At 39.0% G+C, this 19,848-nt stretch overlaps 1 protein-coding gene across 3 annotated transcripts in view; it reads left to right on the forward strand.

Annotated features, from left to right (window-relative positions):
• Positions 1-203: 203 nt before the first annotated feature.
• Positions 204-19,848, forward strand: part of HPGDS (hematopoietic prostaglandin D synthase) — a 42,410-nt gene continuing 22,765 nt past the window's right edge. For 2 of the 3 annotated variants that reach the window (XM_023741347.1, XM_023741349.1), the window contains exons 1-3: positions 204-303; positions 12,215-12,356; positions 18,413-18,505. In XM_023741347.1, coding sequence (XP_023597115.1) covers positions 12,224-12,356; positions 18,413-18,505 — 226 coding nt within the window. In that variant the 5' untranslated portion in view covers positions 204-303; positions 12,215-12,223. Of the gene's footprint in view, positions 304-11,625; positions 11,662-12,214; positions 12,357-18,412; positions 18,506-19,848 lie in introns of those variants that run through there. The other variant, XM_023741348.1, reaches the window with a different exon arrangement.

Consider the following 19,848-nt stretch of genomic DNA (forward strand, 5'->3'; position numbering starts at 1 on the left):
GTTCTACTCTGTCCTACAGGGTCACTATGAGTTGAAATCGACTCAATGGCAACAGGTATGCAAATGTATTAGGTTTTTTATACACAAAGATCCTATAAAATGCCAAGAATAACCAGAAGTCTTGGCAGGCTTAACCTGTTCAGCACATATATTTCATCACAGCGAATGGAGGAAGAGACGTAAACGGAAGTAAGTCATCTCTTCTCTCGTTGGCTTATGACTGGCTATCACATAGTCATATAAACCGAAGTGCAGAGATATTCTAGTGTAGAAGACACCAGAGACTGCAGAAATACAGCACAAGTAAGTGATATTATTGAACTCCACAAAGATAAGAAATGAGATTCTTCACTTTTTACTTTGGGGTTTCATTTTTATTACTGTCATGTCCTATGTGTGACTGAGACAATGTTTTGTGACCTATTTTCAGCATTGCCCTCTAACCTTGTCTCAACTGGAGCCTCTTATGTCTGTGACTGTGTAGAAATCAAATGGTAATTTCTAAGGGGAATATAGGTATAGGAGATTTTAAAAGATTCCTTCAAGTGGATTTTAACTTAGAAACCATAGTCAACGCTGGAGGAAAAATTCTGTCTAGGATTCGTGAATTCTTCTAGAATTTTCCCAAGTGATTTTTCAATGTGTGACACAGTAGGGAATTTCATTTCACAGTTCTTCACTTTCTTTTTTAATTTAAAGCTCAGGAATTTTATTGGTAATATTTTCTATAATTTTAAGACACATTTTGCTGACGCATCTCCATCTTTTGCCCACAAATCCATCTAACATCATATGGTTTCAGAGATAGTTTAAGAAATTCACCCTGGATAGGGAATCTGAACTCACAGTTCCCAAAGGATGTTTTTAATAATGCCTCTTGTTTTGGCTTTAATGAGAGGAACCATTTAAAATAATATTTAGTTGGTCTTTAAACGGGAAAATATAGATCCAGCTTGCCAATTCAAATTTTAATATGCAGTGTTTCACTGAAATCTCTCAGTTAACAAAATTCCTCAGTTAACAAAAGATTCTCATATTTCTTCTACAAATATATTATCCTACAATTTAACCTGGTAACTTTTCCAGAACTGAACTAGAGGTGCCCGGGGACACTGAAATGAGGGAAACCAGCATTCTCTACCATTCGCTGTTAGCGTGTAGTGAGGTGCTGTTATTTAATGTCAATATGTGCAAGAGGTTCCAACGTAAACAATAGCATTTCACGTGATTGCTGCCTGAATCCAAATTTCCCGTTTCAAAGCATCACAGTCTATACAGTGGGAGTGCAGGCATTATGCTCTGTGCCAAGACATTTTTTATAGGTTTATTACTGGTCAAGTTACAATGTAGCAAAGAACTGTTGGCAAATTCACAAATAATCTTTGTCTTTATATACTTTAAATTCACAAGTTGTTGCACTATTACTTGAGATATATATATATATATGAAACTGTGTCTGGCATTCCTAAGTATGTTTGAAGTTCCTGATGTCTTTTATTTAAGTGTAAGAGTTCAAGTTGGCCAATGCTCTCATGAATAAAATAAACCAGGATAAACAGTATTTAGGTTTTAAATTGAGTTGTAAAATGGTTAATACTTATCTCATTTTTAAAGTTTTATATCCATTAAAATTATTTATGAAATTCTACCCCTTTTAACAGTTACCTGTTAAATCTTTATTAAATGTGTAACAAATCAATTGGTTATTAGCCTCCTTTGCTAGAGAGTTAAGTTTGGATTTTTGTCACCTTTCTGGCACAGAGACTAGAATATTTGAGATTATTCTTTACTGTGCTTGTACGGCAATCTACAGAATAGAATCTTGGCTTAGTTAAAATTAAATAGATTTTATCACAGTAGTTTGTAACTTATCAACAACCAGGTTAAAATTGCCTCTGGGATTTAATTCTGCATTTTTTTTTTTTAAAATCAGCTAAAATATATCCGTGCTAGATAGTGTAAAAAGAGCTACAAACCTAGGAAACAGAAAGTACCAAGACAGACTTCAAAAACACTACTATTTCCCATGTAAAGCATTTATCACATGTTAAGAGCTAAATCTTCTGCTTTTAATGACTACCTTCATACGAGTTTATGTATTAAAGTTTCTATCCAAGAAGTTTATATATTAAGGTTTCTATCCAGGATATTTATTATTCATCCATTCATATGTTCTTTGAGAAACCGCATTTTTTTACTGTTTGAACACAATTCTAGATAGGGTTCTCATCTCTCTGCTGAATAAGGAACTTTACGGGACTTTCTTTGAAGTGGAAGGAAGCCAGCGGTTAGTTTTAGGAGTAAAGCAGATCTTTAAGCACGCTCTATTTGTTAACTTCCTGTCTCTATCATTTCTGGAAATATAGGCAGCTTTCATGCATACTCCACTTAAGATTCTTAACATATAATGGCAATGTAAGGATTCAGAAATGAAGCTAACAGAAAATAAGAGTCCAGCATGACATTGGAGTTTTTCTAGGCCAGTCAAATCATATTTAGGTCTATACTCCATCTGGATATTATTTCTGTTTTTGATGTAAAGTTGGAGTCTAATAATGTGTATTTTCCTCTTTTGTTTCGGAACCATTTTAGTCCAGTTTCCTTATATCCCCGCTGTGAAGTCACTTCTTTCTATGTGTGTGTGGTTCTAGTGTGAGACTCTATACCACGTTAGGTCTAAGCTGGCACCAGTATTACATTATCTTAATTACAAGCCTTTTCATAGAAGTCTTGCTAGAGGTTTGTATATTAGACCTTACTTTATTTTATAGAAAAACCTGGGAGGCTCTGGTTTAAGCAGTGAATTCCTTTAGTCTTCCATCTTGTATGGAGTACTTTCACTCTCCTTTCTTTTGAAGGAGCTAAACTCCTGACTGATCATTGTCTACCCCGAAACTGGGGTCCTGCTCACTGCATTTTGTTTCTGTTCATTTTGGTCCAGGTGATGTTAATCTTACTTTTAAATCCAACTATATATTTTTCATTTTTCTCAGTCTATGTTTTATTTTTCATTTTTAATATGTCTTTCAGCAGGGTGGGTTTATAAAAAATACGATTTTTAGGATCTAAGTCCAATCAAATCATACAAACCTGGTGTCTTAGTTATCTAGTGCTGCTCTAACAGAAATACCACACATGGATGGCTTGAACAAACAGAAGTTTATTCTTTCACAGTTTAGGAGGCTACAAGTCTGAATTCAGGGTGCCAGCTCCAAGGGAAGGCTTTCTGTCTCTGTCAGATCTGGAAGAAGGTCCTTGTCATCAACCTTCCCCTGGTCTAGGAGCTTCTCAGTGCAGTGACCTGGGTCCAAAGGATGCACTCGCTCCACACTTCTTTCTTGGTGGTAGGAGGTCCCCCTGTGCCTCAGACAGCACCCACCCCCACGCCTAGGACAAGCCTCCCTGCGCCTTGGGCAGGACCCCGTGCTTCCTCTGGGCCTCTTACTCTCAGCTGGGGTTTCTGCTGCTAGCTGAGACAGGGGGTCTGCTTGTGGCCTCAGCTGCCTCTGGTTCTGTTGCAGCCCCATGCCTGTTACAGTTCTCAGCCCACTTCTCTCAGACTGCTCTGCTGCCCCACTTCTCCACTCAGCAAACTCTGGCTTCTGCTTCTTCTGGTCTCTGCTGCTATTTTCTCCCAGCTCTGCCTTTTACCAGGTCCAGGGATTCTGCTGTTACCGGTGCCTGTCCCTTCAAATAAATCTTCCAATCTCTTATACCCCGGCTGTTGTCTCCACCCTGGAAGAAGGATTCGGGGGAGGGGGTGTTCTTCAGCACAGAACTTCCATGTACCCAGGGAACATGCTTATCCCTCCTTGGAGAGCCCAGTGTTCAAATTCTCCAGCCCAGGAAGCTCCTAGACCAGGGGAAGAATGATGACAAGGGCCTTCCCCTAGATCAACAGAGAGAGAAAGCCTTCCCCTGGAGCTAGCACCCTGAATTTGGACTTCTAGCTTCCTAAACTGCGAGAGAATAAATTTCTCTTTGTAAAGTCATCCACTTGTGGTATTTCTGTTATAGCAGCACTAGATAACTAAGACCAAGTTTGGTACCAGGAGTGGGATCTGCTCTAACAGACACCTTAAATGTGGAAGTGATTTGAAACTGTGAATGGATAGAGGCTGGAAGAGTTTTAAGGTGACTAATAGTAAAAGCCTAGGTTGCCTTGAAAAGATTGTTGGTGGAATTATGACACCAAAGACAATTCTGGTGAGGACTCAGAAGGAAGTGAGGAGAGCTGTAACACTGGAGACTGAGCAGATGGCAAAAGGAATGGCAGGTAAGCTGCTAGCTCAAGTCCCAAGAACTGGAGGTCAGATGAACAGGAGCCAGCTGCAGGATCTAGAGCAAGCAAAAGCCAGCAAACCTTGCCAGAAAATGCACCTGTATTGGATGCAAGCCACACCCCCAAGAAAACTCCCTTTTAACTGATTGGCTGTGCACAACAGATCTCATCATGGAGGTGATCACATTATATCAGATCTCATTATGGAGGTGATTATACCATTAAAAAGCCTAACTACATCATAACTGCCAAACCACTGAGGATCATGGCCCAACCAAGTTGACACATAACCTAAACCATCATACTTGGTCTGTACATTCCACTAAGTGGGAACCATGTTTTTCCTTTCTTCCTTCTTCCCTCCCTCTTTTCCTCCTTCCCTTCATTTCTTTCATCTATTTTCCTTCCCTTGTTTTTGAACAGTAATATGTTCAGGCACTGTGTTGGTACTTTAAACACACATTATATTCATTAACATTTTATAGGTGAGAAAACTAACGCTCAAAACAGGTGACTTGCCCAAGGCCATCCAAATAGACAGTGGCAGAGGTGACTCCAAAACCACACAGTCCCTTCTACCATTCATGAGCCCATGAGCTTATTCTTCACTGCACCCCTTGGGGTGGGTGGGAATACATTTTACCATCATCCTTTTAGTCCATCATTCTTATGAGATAAAGCCTTTAGCAAAATGGGATATTGTTACAGAAATACATTGCTGAGTGCAATAAGAGGAAATTTTTTTTTCTTCTAGATGGTATTTTCTGTACTTATTTTGGTCATTTATTTCAAATTTCCTTATCCGTTTTCATTGGCCATAGAAATATTTACTTGGAATTCCTTCTTTTGTTTTTACGCAAAAGCTTTATAAAATATAGAAGGATTTTTAAAATCAGTTAATGTTTCCAACTTTATTTTTCATTGTTATAAAAATGTGCACATATAACCTGAAAAATAAAAGTCTTCAAGTTTGGAAATTTGTGGCTATAGAAATCAAGAAAGCTGTTTTCTGCAACGTAAGTCTGAACAAATCAGACTTACGTTCAGTAGAAAATACAATTATGCAAGTAACTACAGGAATGTGATGTTAAAATATAGCTTCATTAATGAGTTATGACTGTTGAAAGGATGTTCTAAAAGGAAAGATAGCATTTGTCAGATGTTTGTGGACATGTTCCTAATCTCAGATTTAAAGATATATTTGCAGAGAAATACAGATAACTACCAGCTTCTGCTAAAACTTTTTAAATGTCTTCTTAAGTGAAATGTAATGTAAAATTGCATAATTTTACAAATAGCAACAACAGAAATCCCTTTGGTTTCATTCAGAATCAGGAGGTATATATTAATATTTATGTGGTATTTGACCAAATGGATATGAACATGTTATATGGTTAATTTTTAATGCTGATCATAATGGACAAAAATGAATCTATACACATACATAATGTTTATAGGGAAAAAATATGTATTTTGTGCTGTGGAAACATTAACCTCTGACATCAAAAATTAATAAAATCTATAAAATATTTTTCAAATGGAAACTGTAATTAGGAATGACAGGTGGCTTTTTTTTTGTTTTCTGAGATTTAAAAGAAATAGGTCAAGGTAGTATAACAATTATGCTTTTCCTTTTTAGATAAGAAGAATCCCTTAATTATGATAACATAAAATGCTTTCTTTTTCAGGAAGAATTTTATTACTCCATATTAAAAAATGTACAACTTTTGTACTCTCATATCTTTCTAAGCTCAACATTTCTAAGTAACTTGGAAAACAGTCCCATGGTTCTAATGGGACCTTAATTTGTTCCCCCAAATTTGAACTTCCTGTATGCATATTTCTCCCCCAAAGAATTTGGGGCCATAAGTCTTGGAATTTTTATTAGTTTACTCTTGTCAATTCTTCTCCCTGCAGAGAACATTTCCTCTCATATTGATATGTGTGGTATGTCCCATATTTCATTTAGGTGGGGACTGGACTGGCTAATGGATTGGGGCGGGGGAAGAAATGATTATAGTTAGCTCTTCGTTTCTAACAAGAGCACCACCTCCCCTCCACAACATCTAGGCGTGGAAATTCAGGGGTCAAAGAAATGGATTTGCTAGGAATTCATCACCAGTGTTATGGAGTGAATTGTGTCCCCCAAAAGGAAATGTGGAAGTCCTAATCCCTGTACTTGTATTTATGACCTTGATTGAAAATAGGGATTTTCTTTTGGTATGTTAATGAGGTCATACCAGAGTAGGGTGGGCCCTAATCATTTCCGAGTGGTGTCTTATAAAAAAAAAAAAAACAGAAACACACAGAGGGAAGGTGTCCTAGTCATCTAGCGCGGCTATAACAGAAATACCACAAATGGATGGTTTTAATGAAGAGAAGTTTATTTCCTCACAGTCAAAGTAGGCTATAATTCCAAATTCAGGGCGTCAGCTCCAGGGGAAGACTTTTTCTCTCTGTTGGCCTTCTTCTCTTCAGTGTTCCCCTGGACTAGGAGCTTCTCTGTGCAGGGACCCTGGTCCAAAGGACGTGCTCTGCTCCCAGCACTGCTTTCTTGATGGTATGAGGTCCCCCTATCTCTCTGCTCACTTCTCTCTTTTATATCTCAAGAGATTGCCTCAGGATACAATCCAGTCTTGTAAATTGAGTCCTGCCTCACTAACACAACTGCAGCCCATCCTTCCTCATTAACATCATAGAGGCAGGATTTACCACACATGGGAAAATCACACAATACCGGGAATCATGGCCCAGCCAAATTGCTACACACATTTTGGTGAGGGGGACATAATTCAATCCACAACAATCCACACTTTGGCCCCCCAAAAAATCACATCCTTTCAACATGGAAAACATATTCACCCCATTATATCATAGCAAAAGTCTTAACTCCAAGTCCAAAATCCAAAAATTCCCCTTCATCTGTGAAATCTAGAATACAAGTTATCTGCTTCCAAAGGTGCAATGGCAGAACAGGCACAAGCTAGATGTTTCCATTACAAATGGGAGAAACTGGAGGGAAAGAAGGGATAACAGGCACCAAGCAAGTCAGCAGAACACATTACATTAGCCCTCAAGGCTTTGAAAATAATATTCTGTTCTCCGAGACAATTTACACAATGGCCCTGCCCTCCCACCGTCTCTGGATTCTGAGTGGAGGCCCATGGGCCCTGAGCTTCAGCTCTGCCTTCCAGGCCCCCTGGGACAGCAACTCTGCTCCCTTGGCTTTAGGCGTACCATTCTCCTAGTCCACAGAAGTGACAACTCCACCCTTAGAAACACCAGAGGCCATGGCTCCACCCTTTGAAACCCCTGCGGTCATGGCCATACCTTTTGAGACTCAGGTGGCTCAGCTGCTTGTGTTCCTTGTCTCTTCAGCTTCTGCTTCCCTCGGGCCTCACACCCACATCTGCCCTGCTGGGGCAAGTGTTCCAAAGCTCGGTAGCTCCACCAATAAGTGCCCGGAGGCACCCCACTCCACCAGAAAGCCTCGTGCTCACAGGCACTCAACTCTCTTGCTCCTTGGGTCGGCTCCAGCACCATCTCACACTGGTCTCCTGGTTCTGCTGCTGTTTGTTCTCTGCCACTGCAGGTTCTCTGCCACTGCCGCTTCTCTACTATTGCAGGTTCTCTGCTGCTGCTGGTCCTTTGTTGCTGCCACTGCTCTATCCATTCACAGTTTCAAAACTGCTTCCACATTTTAGGTATCTGTTAGAGCAGCACCCCACTCTCCCGGTACCAAATTCTGTCTTAGTCGTCTAGTGCTGCTATAACAGAAATACCACAAATGGATGGTTTTATTGAAGAGAAGTTTATTTCCTCACAGTCAAAGTAGGCTAAAGTCCAAATTCAGGGCGTCAGATCCAGGGGAATGCTTTTTCTCTCTGTTGGCCTTCTTCTCTTCAGTGTTCCCCTGGACTAGGAGTTTCTTTGCACAGGGACCCCGGTCCAAAGGACGCGCTCTGCTCCCGGCACTGCTGTCTTGATGGTATGAGGTCCCCCTGTCTCTCTGCTCACTTCTCTCTTTTATATCTCAAGAGATTGCCTCAGGATACAATCCAGTCTTGTAAATTGAGTCCTGCCTCACTAACACAACTGCCGCCCATCCTCCCTCATTAACATCATAGAGGCAGGATTTACCACACATGGGAAAATCACACGATACCGGGAATCATGGCCCAGCCAAACTGATACACACATTTTTGGGGGCACATAATTCAATCCATGACAGAAGGGGCTGTGTGAAGACAGACACACACACGGCAGAGGCAGCTACTAGCCGAGGAACGTCAAGGATTGCCTATAGCTACTAGAAGCTGAAATAGACAAAAGGAACTTCGCCTAGAGCTGACACCCTGAATTCAGACTTTTAACCTCCTTCACTGTGAGAAAATAACTGTCTCTTCTTTAAAGCCACCCACTTGTAGTATATTTTATTATGGCAGCACTAGATAACCAAGATAAGCATCATTTCCTGGACCTTGAGTGGATCTAGATAAACAACCAGTTATTTCCTGGCCATCCTCTCCAGCTGTAGACTCCATGAATGCATGAATTTGAGGTCTGAAATTTGCAGTCTAGAGTCTTATGATTTATGTTTGACCTTTTATGTGACATGATTTCAGATAGAACTTTGTTTTGAGGGTAATCCCAACTTTTCCTTTTATGTAATATTCTATTAATTTCCTTTGAAAAACTTCCCTATAAGAGAATAAACTATTTAAACTCACCACTTTAAATAAGTAATTATTATATTGTTTTTATTTATTTGATTATTATTATTAGTGCACTGTATTCACAGTGTTTATTCTTGACTATTGAACAGAATTGTTATTATTAATAACTAATAATTAGTAAGTGTTTGGCATTGTGTTAAGTGCTTTACATGCATTATTTCATTAAATTTCCAAATCCATATTAATTTCTCCATTTATAAAAAAAGGGGGGCTTTGAAATTCAGGGAGTTTATGTCATCTAGTCCAAAAAATACACAGTTGAGTGGCAGAACTAAATTTCAAACAAAAATGCTTTTTTTTTAGTTGCCTGATCATTATAAAATTACAACACATTCCACTATAAGAGCTTAAAAATCAACTGGTTATAAACAATAAAAATGAAATGATCCAATCTTAGAAAACTCACAAAATTATAATGACATACGTCTAACCAATACAGTTGGGATTAGCAAAGTTTCTGAAATAGTAAGGAAGTTTGTTTTCTTCCTTTAGAGAGATTTTGGAGGAATATGCTCACCACTGGCCCATCCCAACAGAAGTCACCAAGTAGGGATGTGTTTGTACAGTGCAAACAACCCAATAAAACTCATCAGCACGGAGGTGGCCAACATGGCGGACTAGTTAGACGCTTCCTATATCCCTCTTACAACAAAGACCTGGAAAAACAAGTGATTTGATTCTATGTGAACATCTGGCAGCCCTGAACAAGGCAAGGTTAAGAAATCCATCTGAGTCATACCGAAGAGGAAGATCGTTTGGAGGAGGTGAGGAGCGCTAGAGCCGCGGCAGTGACACAGCAGAGACAGTGCCATGCCAGCCCTCGGTGAAGCAGGCAAACAGCTGTGCTGTGCGCGCGTGCTCGAGAAGCAGTTTCCACATCAAGAGAGACCCGGCAGCAGAGATTCTGCTTGGACACTCCAAACCAGTGAAGAGCAGCTCCCAAGAGGCTAGGATAAATACATGCGTGCACCCTTTTGCAGCGAGTTAAACAAACAAACAAAAAAAACCCATTTGGGAAAAACCTCTCTCCCTTTTACCTCCTATCTCTGCTCTCTGCACCGGATTTGGGAAAAACCTCTCTTCCTTTTACCGCCTCCCTCCCCGCTCTGCACCTGGAGTCCACTGGGCCGGAAATAGATCCCAAAAGGCGCCCTGACCCATTCTCCTGGCCTTAGAGAGGGAACAAATAAGCTGCTGGCTCCTCTAGGCCAGGAACACAGGGTCAGCACAACTCCTTTGCTGGCCATAGAAATCAGGGGTCCGCAGACACTGAGTGCCATATACCCCTGTATAGACTTGTGGGGACCCATCTCAACGGCGTTAGCCCTCTCTACCACAGTACAACAGGGCAAACATCTGAAGTTTAACTTCAACTGCTTCAGCTGTGAACGGCAGATTTGTGATCCTCAAAACAGCCCTGCCCCTCAACTAGGCACTTTCATCGATCTGCAGCAGGGTCTTGAGGACTGGTGATAGCTGCTAAAGTGCCTAGTCACCTGCTACAGGAGTTCAAGAAAAAGTGGTGCCCTCGAGTCTTTGCAGCCAACATAGTGGGGCGCTCTTAGCCGGGCTGCAAAACTCACCTACCTATTCACCCTAGAGAATTGGGACACGCTTTTCTTTCAGACTCTCAGGGGTAGCCATCGGCCCCCTGCCTGGCTCAGCGCGTGATCCCCTACCACAGCCAGAGTCTGCACCAATCACCCATGCCTCTCTAGGACTGGGGGTAAGAGCCTGCATCACACACTGGGTGATCGACTGCCTGCACACCCGAGCTGATCCCATATAGGAAATTTTAACGAACTCCGGCGTGCACATACTTAGTTACAGAAACAACTACCTGGTGACAGGACATTAGAGATCAAAAGGTGTCAAAAATCAAACTAGTGCACACAAGCAGCCTATCTGGGCATATCAAAACAAAACAAAATAAGAAGCTAGGTCTCACTAAGCAAACACAAAATAAAATTATAATAAATTATTAATGGCTCGACGACAACAGTCAATATCAAGTCACATAAAGAGGCAGTCCATGATGGCTTCAGCAAGCTCCCAAAATAAAGAATCAATAAATTCTCTGGAGGAAGAGAACTTCTTGGAATTACCAGAGACAGAATACAAAAGATTAATATACAGAACTCTTCTAGAAATAAAAAAGGAAATTCGACAGAATGCAGAAACAGCCAGGCAGCATACAGACACAGTAGTGGCGGAACTTAAAAAAGTTATTCAAGAACATAATGCCAAATTTAATAGGCTGCAAGAATCCATAGAGAGATAGCAATCAGAAATCCAGAAGATTAACAACAAAATTTCAGAGTTAGACAACTCACTAGAAAGTCATAGCAGCAGAATTGAGGCAGTAGAAGTTAGAATTAGTGACATTGAAGATAAAGCCCTTGATGCCAACTTATTTGAGGATAAATCAGATAAAAGAATTAAAAAGAATGAAGAAACTCTAAGAGTCATGTGGGACTCTATCAAGAGAAATAACCTACGAGTGATTGGAGTACCAGAACGGGGGCAGGGGGGATAACAGAAAATACAGAGAAAATTGTTGAAGATTTGTTGACAGAAAACTTCCCCGATATCATGAAAGATAAGAAGATATCTATCCAAGATGCTCATCGAACCCCACATAAGGTAGATCCCAAAAGAAAGTCACCAAAACATATTATAATCAAACTTCCCAAAACTCATCAGCATGGATAGTATAAGAGAGAAAAGACAGGAATGTTTCCCTAAGTCTTTGATTCCTAGAGGGAAAAGCCATGGCTGGTGGAATGGTGAGGGTGACCAGTTGGCATGGCTGGCTCTCATTCCTCTTGCATGTACCTGGCTTCTACTCAGCTGTCCTCACAAACTCTGAGTTAGCTGTATCACCAAAGCAATCACACAATACAACAAACATCACACATGATAAGAGGCTAATGGCAGCGCCATTGTCTTTTTCATAAATACAATTTGAATTTGATTATTTCACTGGAATGTTCCAGTTAGTGCTGAGAGAGAGAGAGAGATGATCTTATTTCTGTGTTATTAGGATAGTGATTTATAATTTTGGTTTTGAAATATCTTCTAATATCCCCAGTTATCTCAAAAGAAGTCATAAAGTTTTCAAAAAAGTCCAAAAAGAAAAATGTTGATACATCTCTAGAGGGTTGTTAAGCTAATCCCTCCCTTTTTCTCATTCCAGAATCACACTATGCCGAACTACAAACTCACTTATTTTAATATGAGAGGGAGAGCAGAAATTATTCGCTATATATTTGCGTATTTGGACATAAAGTATGAAGACTACAGAATAGAACCAGCTGACTGGCCTGATATCAAATCAAGTAAGTAACACAAATAATAGTTCATGACAATATACTTTCAGAACATTTTGTCTTTCCTCAGGGAAACAGAAAAATAAAAGTTTTTTTTTTGGAACCTTGTGTAGATTTAGATTGAGAAGCAGCAGCTTAAGCAAAATAAATAAATGCTATATGACCCAGCAATTTTACTATTAGAGGTGAAAGCACAAACCTCACAGAGAGGGAGTTTAAAAAAAAAAAAACAGTATGAAGCTTTGGCAGAAGAACTGAACTGGAGGAATACTGAAGACAATATTCTTGACAACTGGAATTTGATGGGCATGCTAAAAGTATCTAGTATGTTTTGACAGTGTTTCAGTTATGCTACTCTAACAGAAAACCAAACTCAAAATAGTGTAAATAATAAGGAAATTAATTGTACTGTGTAACTAAACATACTTAAGTAAAGCAGATTTCAAAGGCTGGCTTTATCCATTTTCTTCCTCTGTGTGTTGGCTGTGTCATCAGGCTGGTAGCCAGATGTTTGCTGGAATTTCATTCTCACATTTTCGACGTGAAACATTGAGAGGATTAGTGAGAAAAATTAAGAGAAATAGAGGGTTACTGCTATTAGTATTCCCAGAAAAGTGAAGAAAAACTTTTCTAGAAGACCTCAGCAAACCCTTCGTATCTCCCTGGCTCAAATACCCATTTTTGAGCCAGTCGCTGAAAAGGGGATAGGAATAACCTTAAAAAATCCAGTCCACCTCTGGAGTTAAGAATAGATCAATTTTCATGAGACATATGACTGTATGAGAGAGGGCTGGCTATAGGAACAAACCTGGGATCAAACAACAGTATATGGCGCTCAGTAAGTAGGAAATCATTCTCTAGATACTTGTTATGTGTCCTAGAAATAGTAACCAAATATTAATTACCTTATATATCTAAAATTCACATTTTCATGACTGGATTATTACAAATTCACATAAAGGCAAAAGAAACACTTATTGAGCACTTGAAAATTAAGTGGCACCATGATAGATCCTCTAGAGACTCAATTTCGTTTAGTTTCTCTGGCACCTCTACATGGGAAGTATTATTGTTCTTATTTTACAGTTGAGATAACTGAAGCTCACACAGTTTAGGTAATTTCTCCAGGTTCAAAACTCTAGCAAGGTAGAGCTCAGTTTTAAACCAAGGTCACTTTAATTCCATAGTCCAAATTCTTTCCAGTAGACAATGCTTACCCTTTAGTTTAAAAAATAAATAAATAAATAATGGCAATGACAATAATATTATGATAACTGGTACATTAACAATAAATATTGCCACATGCTTTTTAGAGGCACAATTTCTTAAAAAAGTTATTGCGCTACAACCACTCTGTCTCTTATCAGAGAACCTGCCCCTGGTAGGATAGACTATCTTATTCTTGTTCTGATGAAACTTTACTACTAATATCCAAACTTTTCTTCTGATATCAGAATTTGTACATGAGATTTTAAGACTGTGGACTTAAAATAGGTGAAAATTAACTGAATCCATTAATTATTTCATTAAGTTACGATGGACAGCAACACACACAGAGATAGTATTGTCTTAGTTACCTAGTGCTGCCAGGACAGAAATACCACAAGTGGGTGGCTTTAAAGAACAGAAATTTATTTTCTCAAAGTTTTCAGGGTTAAAAGTTCAAATCAGGGTCTCAGCCATGTCAATTCCTTCTGTAAGCCTCTCTCTTAGTTTGCTGTGTTTGCTCATGACTCTTGGCATTCCTTGGTGTTTGTCTTCCCCTGTTTGTGTGTGTGTCTGTGTCTATTCTGATTTTTTTATAATTTGAAGTGATTAGGTTTAGGATTCATTCTACAGTGGTATGCACTCATTAACATAAAGAGAAACCTCTATTTCCAAACAGGATCACATCCACAGGTGCAAGGGCCAGGAATTCAAGAGAGATTTCTGGGGACGCAATTCAATTCATAAAAAGTATATATTACAAATTCTGCCTATTTGGTTTTAAATATAAATTCTCTGAGTTCCTTATACCCTATCCCACCTTGACTTTTCATTTTGTTACTGAAAATGGAATTGTTTCATTCTCTTAATATTTTTATAGGTTCTTAGAATTGACAGGGATCTTAAAGTTTGTGATGGTTAAGATACAGTTTCAAATGCTTTATTAGACAGAGATCCAACACAAAAGTGGCTTAAAGAGAATAGAAGTTTACTTCTTTTGCACAGAAGCCCAAGTTGGTGTGGTGGTTCTTCTCCACGAAGTTGTCAAAGATTAGGCTCCTTCTTCCTTGTTGATCTGCCACACCTAGGGGGTTGCCTTATTCTCGCAGGATAAGACCATTCATTCTCTTTCCACATTCCAGCTCACGGGAAGTATGAAACAGCATGACCAGGAAGTTGCACACATCATGGCCTCTCATATTCTGTTGGCAAGAAGTTAGGCACATGGTCCCACCTTATTGCAAGGGTGGCTGGGAAACGTAGACTAAATGGATGGTCATTTACTCAGCTAAAAATCCAGGGTTTTATTACTTTGAGAAAGAAGGGGAGAATAGATATTGGGAGGTAGTTTCTACTACAAATGTTATCTGGTCAATCTCTTACTCAACTTAGGAATGATCTCTAGTATTTGAAACCCTCCATGATATCCCTTCTGCTAAAGCCAAGAACTAACTAAATCTCTAATCAACACATTCCATCATTGGATATGTCTATTAAAAATTTCTTCCTGGTCAAACCTGGTAGACTGTGCACAAGTGTATACATTTCCTCTCTCTTAAAACCTTAATAACATTAAATACTTACCAAAAAAAAAAAAAAAAGACAAAGCCCCACAAAGACAAAGAAATTAAGCTAGAATATGATAGCACAAACATTTGGAAGCTAGAAAGCAAGTCGACAATGGTAATGTGACTTAGTAGGCTACGAGGCTCAAACATAAGCCTGGAGGAGAAGACAAGTTGAATCACTCCAGAGATTGCCAGAGATACTCAGGAATTAGTAGCAACAGATAACTCTAAAAGCTGAGCTGATAGAGAATTGAATGAAAAAATGTGAAGCAGCAGTATGATCACCAAATCCCTTTCCCTCCTTTGAAGAAGCATGGAGGTTACTCTCAAGAGAGGATGGACCAGGGGTTTCTGGGACACCAAGCGTGTCTGAGGACACATTGCTATAGTGAAGATGGGATTCAGTTGGATCCTAGAACTAAATGGTAAGACCCACTGCCCCATTCCCCTTCTCTACAATCAGAATGCTGCAACCATGCTAATAATATATCTCGGGCAGAAATTGGAGGAATTTTCTCTAAGGAAGATGACCAGCCCAAGAAAAATGTCTAACAGATGCTGAGCAGATAGAGGTCTCTCAATGAAATGGCCAGGCCAATCAGTTGGCAACCCTCCTGTGTACACTGAGCTTCCAGTTAGCTTTTTGCTGTTAAAAATAGCAATGGCAACCCAAAAATCAATAGATATTTGAGAGAAGCCTCCAGTACGAAACAGAATTAAACAAAGAAGCAGCAACTCAGAAGAAACCAAGATGATGTAAGAAAAATAAAAGTTCAAAAATATTATAAAATCCTCAAAGAGAAAGGAGATTTCATACATGAAAAAGAACAGGATGCTATAAAAAGAAATGTTCAGAGAAAAAAAAGAGTTCTTGAAAATTAAAAATATGATAGAAGTAAAACAAATCAATAATGCGATGAAAAATGAAGAAATCACCCAGAAAGTAGAACAATGGGACCAAAAAAAGAAAATAATAGAAGAAGTATAAGGAAAATTGCAGGCCAGTCAATTTAGGAAGTTCAACTTCTGAATGAAATTCTAGGAAGAGAAAACAGAAGGGAGGCAAACTTTTGAAAGAATCTTCCTTATGTATAATTGAAATCTGTCACTTTGTGGCTTTCATACACTGGTCTTACATTTATCATTTTAATCCAGGAAGACCAGATTATACCTTCTTACACATCCAAATATTTGAAGAAACTTAGTATCTTTAAGATATCATAGGAAAAAAGCCAGTGCTGTGTAGTCAGTCCAATAAAAACACTCTGAGTAAAGACAAAGGCGTTCGGCGGAATTCAGAACTGTGCCCCCAGTGAATTTATGTATTCGCACCTATACCTAGATATCAACTTTAGGAACTTGGTTGATTGTTTCTCTGATCCTCACTGTAAATTTCAGTCTAACCTACCTACCCTTGAAGTTCTCTATAATAAATGTATGTTACTTTTTGACAAGAAAACAACGTAAGATTTACAGATAAAATATTAATATGATACTGACTATGAGTCTGTAGGGTCACTATGAGTAGGAATTGACTCAACACTAGTGGTTTTTTTTTTTTTTTTTAATGAGTCTGTACTATAGTTGTATATATATATTTGTTGCTGTTATGGATTGAATTATGTCCCCCCAAAACATGTGTTGTAAATCCTAACCTCTATGCCTCTGGTTATAATCCCATTTGGCAATGGGTTGTCTTTGTTATGTTAATGAGGCAGGATTAGTGTAGGGTGTATTTTGAATCAATCTGTTTTGAGATATAAAAGACATTAAACAAGCAAGCAGAGGAGAGATAGGATAAGACAAATGCCAACACACGCGGAGTTCTTTAAGGAACCAGGAAGCAGAAGCTGAAGAGACAAGGAACACAGGAAGCAGAGCTGCCTCAGTCTCAGAGGGTAGGACCATGACTTCTGGGGTCTCAAAGGTTGGAGCCATGGCCTCTAGACTTTCAAAGAGTATGATCTATACCAGCTCGGTTCTTGAGTGTGGGGCTGCCGTTTACGAGTGCTAGCAGGATGGGGCTGGATCTGCTGCCCAAAGCTGAAGGGGCGGGGCTGTCATGCTCAAGGGGCAGAAGAACGCGGCCTGCTGGGGCCAAGGGGGTAACGTCATTACTCAGATGGACTAGGAGAACGGGGACCTTGTACCACCAAGAAAGCAGTGCCAGGAGCTGAGTGTGTCCTTTGGACCTGGGATTCCTACGCTGAGAAGTTCCTAGACCAGGGGAAGATTGACGACAAGTACCTTCCCCCAGAACCGACAGAGAGAGAAAGCCTTCCCCTAGAGATAGCATGCTGAATTTGGACTTCTAGCCTCCTAGACTGTGAGAGAATAAATTTCTCTTTGTTAAAGCCATCCATTTGTGGTATTTCTGTTATAGCAGCACTAGATAACTAAGACAAGGTTTTTTGTTTGTTTTTTTAAGTTAAGAAGTAAGCATATGAGATAATATATAGTATAACATGTAGTCAATATATTGTATATCACTGGAAACCTGAGTTTAGACCCAGTTCTGTCACTAACTCTATAGCAAATCTGTGAGCAACTCTTTTTTAAAACTTATAAAATGGAAAGATTCTACTAGATGATGTCTAATGTCCCTTTCAGAATAAATATTCAAGTATTCCATAGCCTAATTGCCTTCATGATCAAATGCCTCCTTTGCCATGAGACCAGAAGAACTGGATGGTGCCTGGCTAACTTTATTGAATGTTTTAATCAAAGAGTCTATAGTAGAATCCTGATCAGAAGGTGAAAATGTAGAACAGAATTTCACATTCTCATGGAATCCAGCATTCCTGGAGCAATGGAGACTGGATGAACCCCTGAAACTATTGCCCTGATATAACCTTTAAACTTTAAAGCAAAAATATTTCCAGAAGTCTTCTTAAAACCAAACAATAGTTTAACTTAACTAGTAAAGAATGTCTGCCTTGAGCACTGTGCTCTTTTAAGAACTATCTATATAGGATTAAATTGATAACAGCAACTATAAAGATGAGATAGGAAACTTAGTGGGCAGTGAGTTTATGTTAATGGGGGAGGAACAATTCAGAAAAGGAGGGTGAAAATGGTTGCACAATTTGAAGAATGTAATCAGTGTCACTGAATTTTACATGTAGAAATTGTTAAATTGGTGTAAATTCTGTTGTGTATATTAAAAAAAAAAAAAAAAAAAAAATTCCATGGCTTTAAAAATCATGCTTTGTTTCCACAAATATCAGTAAAAACAGAGGTATTATAACTCTCGGTTTTTCTATAGAAGTTGACTATTTGTTTTATTTTAAGCTCTTCCATTTGGAAAAATTCCTATTTTAGAAGTTGACGGACTTACCCTTCACCAGAGTCTAGCAATAGCAAGATACTTGACCAAAAACACAGGTAAAATGTTTATTGTGTTTATGATTTTTTGATAACTGAAAAAAATATATGTTATATATTCAATATTAAATAACTTTATTAATGAACACTACAATGAAAAGAAGGGAGTTCCTGGGTGGTGCAAACAATTAAGAGCTCAGCTACTAACTGAAATATTGGCAGCTTGAGTCTACCCAGAGGTGTCTCAGAAGAAAGGCCTGGTGATCTACTTTTGAAAAATCAGCCACTGAAAACCTATGGAGCACAGTTCTACTCTGACACACATAGGGTTGTCATGAATTGAAATTGACTTGACAGCAACTGGTTTGATTTGGTGCAAAGAAAAATGGAATTAAATGTTAGAAAGTTGTAAATCTACCATCTTTATCAGTTCTATTTTCCATGAGTTCCCTAGATAATTAATTTTATATTATATTGTCCAACCACCCCCTCTTGCCCCATACCTCCTTGCCCCACTCCCAAGCCCTTATTGAAATTTAGCTGAAAATTTGACGGGTATGTCTCACCCCTAAACATTAAAGAGTATGAGTATCATAAGTTAGCAGAGAAGATTAGTTAATAGGAAATACGTATGGCATATGGAAGTTGAAATTCCTCAGACCATTAAAATCATGTACTCCATGATGTCCTTCATCCTAATACTGCTGAAAAAATAAAAAGGGAGTCTTTTTTTTTGCCTCCACTGAGCGTCACCTGAGGCATCCTAACGTGGGTAGTTGACTTTTAGATTGTTTTGTTTGTAGATGTACCCCATGGCATTGGAAAAATAAAAGAAACCTAGTTCTGTTCTTTGCCTGATGCCCTTTCTCCATCCTATGCTTCACTGTCATCTCTTCCCTCACATTTTTTTTTGAGTAAAAAGTCACTTTTGGCTTCTTTGAAAGCCCCCTCTTTCTAATCTATTTGCAGATCACCGTTCCTGCACCTCACCTCCCACAACCCTATCACTCCCACCACCACTAAGGTCCAAGCTTTAGACACATGGTGAGATCACAAAAATCAGATGGGTTCTAATTATTAGACCCTCCCCACCTTTCTGAAACAGAGTTACATGTATAAAAAATATTAAATTCTCTGTTAAACTAATATGCCTCAATGAAGTTCTTTTGAAGTTCAGAAGGGTTGGAGATTATTTCTGACAATGGAAGTTAGGTTTCAAAGTATAATGACATTTGAGTTGAGCTGTAAAAGATGCCTATGATTTCAAGACTTCGACTTGGGCAGTGGATTTTAAACTTTAGGTGCATCGGAATCACCTGGGGGGCTTTAAAACACAAATTGCTGGACCCTAACTTCAGAGATTAGGATTCAACAGGTCTCAGGTGGGGCTCAAGAATTTGCAT

This window comes from Trichechus manatus, unplaced genomic scaffold (assembly GCF_000243295.1).
Source record: "Trichechus manatus latirostris isolate Lorelei unplaced genomic scaffold, TriManLat1.0 scaffold00178, whole genome shotgun sequence".
NCBI classification, from domain to species: domain Eukaryota; kingdom Metazoa; phylum Chordata; class Mammalia; order Sirenia; family Trichechidae; genus Trichechus; species Trichechus manatus.